The following is an 8,712-nucleotide window of genomic DNA, read 5'->3' on the forward strand; positions in this document are numbered from 1 at the left end:
ATTACTTACAATTTCAGGTTTCGCCTAGGAGTTCGAGTTGGATAGCATTCAGGTTCGAGGACTTAGATTTGGAGTTGATTGACTTTTGGGCTTCCGTTAGCTGCGTTTTTGTAATAGACACCTTTGTAATTGAATTTTCGATAAGTAATTGTATATTGTATCAGTTTGGAATTAATAGTCCGGAAGTGCGGGCTGTTACACCTAGCCTGAATGCCCTCACGCTCCGAATCTACAATAAAACCAAAAATCTTAATTGGATTCCCAACTCTCGTTCCCGGAACGATCACTCTATACGATAACTCGATTATATCTTTGACTCGAGCATACGAATATAACTTATACATATAAGCACATAGCACATAGCATATCCCTTTCTCGTAGTTTCTATATCCTTATATATTTAACCATCAAAGCGCACTCGCTTGACCTTGGCTATTTCTCAAATCACACTAACACGACTCTTTTACGAGTACAAGACCTATTCACAACCAAACATTTACGTTCATAACTATCACTTATATCCTTTAAAATCAATCAACTTAGTTCCCTTTTTCTTTTGTTCCTTAATTCGAACCACATATTATAATCAAGCAAACAAATTCATAGATATTTACTTATACACCTTCAATCATCCTCTTGATCATAAAAACCAAGCATTTTGACTTTCATTCCCTTATGGCCTATTCGGCCTTATCACACAAAATTAACCAAATACTCACTTTAATTCACATACACACACAACTCATTTGAAACTATTAAAGAATCATCCTCCTTTCTTTTAATCATAAAAATTCGAACCAAATCATACATACATGCTCGCATGCAATTCAATTTCAACTTATCATTATATCAAACACTTCATTTTCATCAAGTAAGCCAACTAAGTTTCTTAACACAATCGAATTTCACCTAAATCACAACATGCATCCATTTATTCATCACATTAATCCCCTTTTTAACTTAATTTCATTCGGCTAAACTCAAATTTACATCTCAAGGACAAATCAATGACACGCACATCTTGATCCTCTTTAAAACTAGCATGCAATCACTTTTAGGCCATACAAACTTAGTGTTTACCAAGATTATCTCACAAAATTCAATTTCCTTTCTTATTAACACAAAAATTCGAACCTAAACTTAGCATGCAACAACAATTTCATTCATTTTTAATCTAATAACAATCCATCATCATTTTAAACAAGTTAACTCAAATCAACAACTTTAAAGATTAACACCATTCGGGTTTTTCAAAAACAAAACATTCAACTTGATATCCTTAATCTTTAAATCACAAATCAACCTATATTTCAACATCAAATCAATAACTCATGCATTTCAATACAATCAACTTGATTTCCTAAAATAGCAAGGGTCATTCGGCCTTTTAATCAAAACACCACATGCAAACACAAATATTTGATTTTAAGGTTCTAGAGCTCAGTTTTTAACATCATAGCTCACCACCGGTTCACCGGAGTTCATCACCGATGGCGGTGGCATCTCGGTGGTGCCCTCATTCGAGGGTGTCCTACCACGAATCCCCCGATTCCATCAATTACACAAAAAGAACTAACATGTACATCTTCTCTATCATTTGTTTACAAAGAATCAAGCTTAACAAGATGACAAAAACAACAAATAGCAAGAACCATGTGGTTCTCGGGTGAACACACACACCGAGCACCCACAACACACACACACATCGACATGCAAGTGGGTATACACACATGCACACACTTCTACCTACAAATAAGTGTTTAACAAGAAGATTTAGGGATGATTGGTGTGTTTGATCAAAGAAAAGAAGGTATACCGAGAGAGATTGAAGAAAGCCGAGAGAGAGAGTGAGAGGGTTCGAGTGAGAGAAGGAGAGAAAAGAGAGAAGAGAGAAATGATGTCACGGGAGCAAGAAGAAGAAAGAAAAAGAAGGGAGTGAGATTATATAGCACTAAAAAATAAGGGCACTTTGGTAAACTTCTAATTCCTTTTTCATTCTTACTTGTCCGTCTTTTTACTAAAATAAAACAAGGACTAAATATAAAATATATCTCTCGGGAAGTCGAGAATTATTGAAAATGACATTTTTAACGCGTAGGCCTCGAAATTAGCTTTTTATCCATTACTCATAATAAGAAATTGAGCGAACGGTTGATTTTATATGAATTTCGCAAACTTGCTTTAATAATTACATTTTCCACATAAAATCAATTTAAAAATGCAAAGACCAACAATTAAATTCACTCATCATTTTTAAAAAGCCTCTAGGACCACTACGAAGATAACAGAATAGATTCCATATTTTTATCCTTCTCGGATGATTTTATAAAAATGCGCGAAGGTTAATTAAACCTTTATTTAAATCACGTAATTCCTTTAAAATTCACAAAATTGACACAGAACACATGGTCATGCACTCAGTCAAACAATCACACATATACAGTTTGTATACTAATTTTGTTGGCCCTTGAGTCAAGGTTATTAGTTTTATTAAAAGGAAAGAAATAAGTGATAACTACGGGTTACTTTGGGCCCGTTTGGGGTTTCTTACAAAATGTAACTTATAATTTAAAGTTGAAAATTGTCGTATAAGTGATATGGACACCGTAACTTATAAGTAAATTTAGTGTTTGGATAATTTTATATATAAGTTAATTATAAGTTGAAAATGTGTTTGGTAAATTATAACTTATAAGTTATATTTTTTTTAGAAAAAAGTTAAAATATAAATTACAAATTACATGAATAAAAAATGTAATACATGAATATAAAATTAAAAACTATTTTTTTTAATAATAACCTCGGGATAAAACTATATAATATACATTATTAATCTCGAAAACAATAAAATTATAAAATTGACCTGGGTTCATAAAACAAAACTTAATTTCCCTTTACATATTTTTCATCAAAACTAACACATTACCTTTTCCAATTATAATAACAATAATCTAAGATGCTGCAATAAAATATTAATTAATTATTATTTAATTAATATTGCGTTGTGAAGTAAAGGGCCAGAGTATGAATTAATATATTTTATAGCTAAAATTATACAAGAGGCTGACAGGTGGGACTAAAATGTAAAATGAAATGTAAAAGTACAAGTCCCCTAACATTCTCGTTTCCATCATTTAAGCACCCATTTCATCCAAAAACCAAAACATCCAAACAATTCATGCAAAATAGGATTAACTTATCTGATGAATGAGCTCCTAGAATGAATTGCCAAACAGGCACTTTGAGTATATAATTTATTATAGGGAATTGTTAGTGGGAATGTGTAAAATTCGTAATTTTATTTTTAATTTATTTATTAGAAATTAGATATTAATTTGTCTAGATAAATATTTTAAAATTAGAATATTCTGAAAATATTTTGTGCAAGGTAGTTGATTTGTGAAAAGATTTGTTATTTGTGGAAATAAGTGTAAGAATAATTTAGAAAATCGAAATTTTTTAGTTTAGGTAATTGTGTGTATCAAATATTTTATTTATGGAATTTACTTGGAGAGGTTGTAAATCTTTAGGAGGAAATATTATTATTTCCTATTTGAGATATAGGGTTTTGTATCGTTATAAATACACCATATTCGTATTCCTTGTTTTTATCATTAAAATTCGTAGGACTTTCTCAGCAAAAATCAGCTGTCTTGTAAAATTCGTAGAAAATTCATCGTAAGTCAGAATTCAGTGATTCTGGACTTTTCAGAAAGGTCTTTTCGTTATCTTCAGCTTTCGTGTTTCGTGTTTTCCAAGAAAATATCGTTTAGAGGGTCAAAAAGAGTAAATTCAGATCTGATCAGGCTTTGAGGTAAGTACCTTTTGACTTACTTTTAAATTTCCGAAAAGATATTTCAGTTCTGTTTTTAATTTCATATAAGATATAAAAACTTTGATTTCGAAATTATAAGATATAAGTATTTGTGAATTTTAGAACCCAGTCTCTACGTTTTCGAACCGTTCGTAATTTACGCTATAGTTCCGGAACTAGCCTTAGATACCCTTAGTAGGCGCACAAGTGTGCAACTTTAGATACCTATTAAGGGCGCGTAATTATTGAACTTTAGATGCCGACCACTGGCAAAGTGTGGTATAAAGAATAAGAATAAGAATTAGATGCCGGCTACTGGCAAAGTGTGGCCGTAGATCAAGACTGTGGTATTTATAAGAATTATCGTTTCGTTCTGTTTTATTCTGCTCAGATCTGTTATAAAATCTGTACTGTTATAAATTCTGCTCTGTTCTGTTTTAAATTCTGAATTTTAAAATATAAAACTTTGGGTTGGATTTATTTTAGAAAATGTTTTACAAAATTATTATTGTTTTAAGAAAAATCGTTTTATCAAAACACCCATTGTTTTTCTGTTTAAAAGTTAGTCAATTTGTACTTGCTGAGCTGTGTAGCTCACCCCTTTTAACATTTCAGGTTCGGAATTTGGAGCATATTAAGATTAAGGAATGAGAACTATGTGGAGATCTGTGCTGCTTCGTTTTGTGCTATTTGAATTAGAATAAAGATTTTGTTTTTAGAGAATAAATTTAATTATCTGTTAGACAATTATTATCGGATTTGTGGAGCTGCGTCTCTATTTTTATGATTTTGATTATTGAGTTTGACCGCTGCTTTGAATTTCGTGATCTATTAGAATTATCGAGTAAGGATATATTTTGCTTTTAGTTTCGATTTTAGAGTTAATGGTTCGGAAGTGCGGGTTGTGACAGTTGGTATCAGAGCAGGCTGTCCTTCGGAGTGTATTAGGTATGGGACTAGTACATTCCCTAGGATGCGATCCTTTAGACTATCGTATAGGTCTTAGAAAATTATTTTGGATTTAGGGCATTTATTTGTGTGATTATTTGATATGTTTGACTTTTGTGTTTTTTTTTGATTATTGACTATAAGTTTAGAATTTGTTTTGTGTGTTCTAGTAAAGATGGATGGAGAAAATCAGAACAACAATGAAAATCAGGGCAATAATGATGAAGGAGGAAACGTCTTTGACCAGCTGGCTGAAACTCTAGCTGTACTTGTGAATCAGCAACCGAAGCCCAACATCGTCTCTCAATTCAAGCGTTTGAACCCGCCAACTTTTGATGGAGCTACAGACCCGGCTATCGTTGAGATGTGGATCCAAGAGATGGAAAAAGCTTTCGGACTTCTGGGGAGCAATGAGGAACAGAAGGTGACCTTAGCTGTGTACCAATTGCAAGGAAGCGCTTACGACTGGTGGCTTATGGAAAAGAGGAAGAATGAGACGACAAATCTTGAAGAAAATCATGAACCGTACACTTGGGCAAAGTTCAAGAAGGCTTTAGAGGACAAGTACTTTCCGAGAACAGTTCGTCTGCAGAAAGAGAGGGACTTCATTCGACTTCAACAAGGTGGAAGAACCGTCATTGAATACGAAGCAGAATTTGCAAAGCTTGCGAAGTACGCGTCGACCCTAGTAGCAGATGAGAGCAGTCGAGCACGAAGATTAGAGGAGGGACTTCGAAGTGACATCAGGAATTCAGTGGCGTCGTTTGAACTTCAGACGTACGAGGCTGTCCTCAACAAGGCGTTAGTGATCGAAAGGGGCTTGGCAGAATCTGAAAAGGCGTCTGGCAGTTGGAATAAGAGGCGGTTCACTCAAACTAGTGGGCAATCTTTTCAAGGGGGACCACTCAAGAAGCCACACGTGTACGATAACATCGGGGGTCAAGGTGATCGAGAGACGTGTACCAGGTGCGGCAAGAATCATCCGGACAAAGTCTGTCGTTGGAATACAGGTGCTTGTTTTCATTGCGGAGAAGTAGGACATAAGATTTCGAATTGTCCGCACAATCCGCCACCGCCACCAAGGAAGGAAGCAGATAACAAGATGGGCAAAGGACGTGTGTTTCAGCTGACAGGAAATGACAACTATCGCAATTAAGGTATGATTTCTTTTCTTTAGTGACTTATTTAATTTATTTATGTTATGTGAATTTGGGGACCAAATTCTTTTAAGGAGGGAAGAATGTAAAATTCGTAATTTTATTTTTAATTTATTTATTAGAAATTAGATATTAATTTGTCTAGATAAATATTTTAAAATTAGAATATTCTGAAAACATTTTGTGCAAGGTAGTTGATTTGTGAAAAGATTTGTTATTTGTGGAAATAAGTGTAAGAATAATTTAGAAAATCGAAATTTTTTTAGTTTAGGTAATTGTGTGTATCAAATATTTTATTTATGGAATTTACTTGGAGAGGTTGTAAATCTTTAGGAGGAAATATTATTATTTCCTAGTTGAGATATAGGGTTTTGTATCGTTATAAATACACCATATTCGTATTCCTTGTTTTTATCATTAAAATTCGTAGGACTTTCTCAGCAAAAATCAGCTGTCTTGTAAAATTCGTAGAAAATTCATCGTAAGTCAGAATTCAGTGATTCTGGACTTTTCAGAAAGGTCTTTTCGTTATCTTCAGCTTTCGTGTTTCGTGTTTTCCAAGAAAATATCGTTTAGAGGGTCAAAAAGAGTAAATTCAGATCTGGTCAGGCTTTGAGGTAAGTACCTTTTGACTTACTTTTAAATTTCCGAAAAGATATTTCAGTTCTGTTTTTAATTTCATATAAGATATAAAAACTTTGATTTCGAAATTATAAGATATAAGTATTTGTGAATTTTAGAACTCAGTCTCTACGTTTTCGAACCGTTCGTAATTTACGCTATAGTTCCGGAACTAGCCTTAGATACCCTTAGTAGGCGCACAAGTGTGCAACTTTAGATACCTATTAAGGGCGCGTAATTATTGAACTTTAGATGCCGACCACTGGCAAAGTGTGGTATAAAGAATAAGAATAAGAATTAGATGCCGGCTACTGGCAAAGTGTGGCCGTAGATCAAGACTGTGGTATTTATAAGAATTATCGTTTCGTTCTGTTTTATTCTGCTCAGATCTGTTATAAAATCTGTACTGTTATAAATTCTGCTCTGTTCTGTTTTAAATTCTGAATTTTAAAATATAAAACTTTGGGTTGGATTTATTTTAGAAAATGTTTTACAAAATTATTATTGTTTTAAGAAAAATCGTTTTATCAAAACACCCATTGTTTTTCTGTTTAAAAGTTAGTCAATTTGTACTTGCTGAGCTGTGTAGCTCACCCCTTTTAACATTTCAGGTTCGGAATTTGGAGCATATTAAGATTAAGGAATGAGAACTATGTGGAGATCTGTGCTGCTTCGTTTTGTGCTATTTGAATTAGAATAAAGATTTTGTTTTTAGAGAATAAATTTAATTATCTGTTAGACAATTATTATCGGATTTGTGGAGCTGCGTCTCTATTTTTATGATTTTGATTATTGAGTTTGACCGCTGCTTTGAATTTCGTGATCTATTAGAATTATCGAGTAAGGATATATTTTGCTTTTAGTTTCGATTTTAGAGTTAATGGTTCGGAAGTGCGGGTTGTGACAGAATGATTTCAAAATTTCATGTGATATTCTGTGATCGCATGTTGTGATCGGTCATTAACAGAAATGGATCAAAATATTATTTTGGAGCGTAAAATGGTTCAAAATATCATTTCTGAAAATTGAGATCCTAACTGTCAATTCTTAACGTGCAGTGTTTGGAAAATCATCCAAAACGTTTTTTTGTTTATTTTTGTAAACATTTGCAGTGGTATCGTGACTTCATGTCACGTTTTGTGCTTTTTATTGTTTTTTCTATTTTTAGTTTTTTTAGTATTGTTCACGGGCCCGGAAGCATCATTTAATGTTACATTTTCGATATTTCTATTTATTTAATATTTTTAAAATTTATAAATTATATTATTATTTAACAATTTTTAACATTTAGGGTTCACCAATTCTCTTTTAGATTTTAAAAATATTAAAAAAGAAATTAATAAACGTTACACTGATTTAAGGTTTAGGGTTTAGGTTCTAAAGTCCCTAGAGTCTAAACCCTAATTTAAGTTAGGGTAAAACCAAAAATGTAAATTTTAAAATAAATAATTTTAAATTTAAAAATATAATTTAATTTAATAGTTTTTAACATGTCAGGGTTTACCACTACCCAAAATTAGAAACAATTTAAATAATTGTTTAATATTATGAGAATTAAAAATTTTTTATTTGAGGTTAAAAATATTTTTTTTTATAACATTTGTAAATGTAAAACGCTAGATGAAGTAGTGTTTTGGCTCATAATGTAATATTTGGAACCAAAACACTACTTAAAGTCACTACTTAAAGTCACGTGACCAAAACAGTACTTAATGTCAAGTTTTGTACTTGTAGGAAAAAAAATAATAAGCAAAACATTGGCTTCGTGCTTAAAAGCAAGATGTAGTATTTTGAAGTAACATTGGCTATAATTTTTAAAATTGACATATTGAAACATTTTTCACCTGAAAGTGAAATTTATGGTCAACACTCGATCATTACACAATTAATAAGATAGACTATTCATATATTTATATTAATAATGATCAATTACAATAATCCAAAATAACACATCATCGATATCTTATTATTTTGAAACTATTTTTTATAGCCAAATTTGGGTCTCCAGTATTATTCTTTACTAGATTCATATTCACGCCTGCAATGGTTGACTCGGTTGATTAAAGAGGGGATAACTATTATCTTGATTACAGTTTCGAAATATTCACAATTATTTTCATATTTTTTAATTTGCGAGCGAAATTATTAGAGAAACTAAGATTACTTTATTTA

General features: G+C 32.0%; 1 protein-coding gene across 1 annotated transcript; it reads left to right on the plus strand.

The window, feature by feature from the left end:
• Window positions 1-4,937: 4,937 nt before the first annotated feature.
• Window positions 4,938-5,918, plus strand: LOC141665357 (uncharacterized). The gene has a single exon (XM_074471340.1). It carries the CDS (start codon window positions 4,938-4,940, stop codon window positions 5,916-5,918), a length of 981 nt encoding a protein of 326 aa, XP_074327441.1.
• The last annotated feature ends 2,794 nt before the right edge of the window (window positions 5,919-8,712 follow it).

Source organism: Apium graveolens, chromosome 6 (genome assembly GCF_009905375.1).
Source record: "Apium graveolens cultivar Ventura chromosome 6, ASM990537v1, whole genome shotgun sequence".
Classification (NCBI taxonomy): Eukaryota; Viridiplantae; Streptophyta; class Magnoliopsida; order Apiales; family Apiaceae; genus Apium; species Apium graveolens.

Bases quoted from the DNA above. Each gene is read 5' to 3' on its own strand.
- LOC141665357 (XM_074471340.1), top strand. From the start codon at position 4,938: ATGGATGGAGAAAATCAGAACAACAATGAAAATCAGGGCAATAATGAT.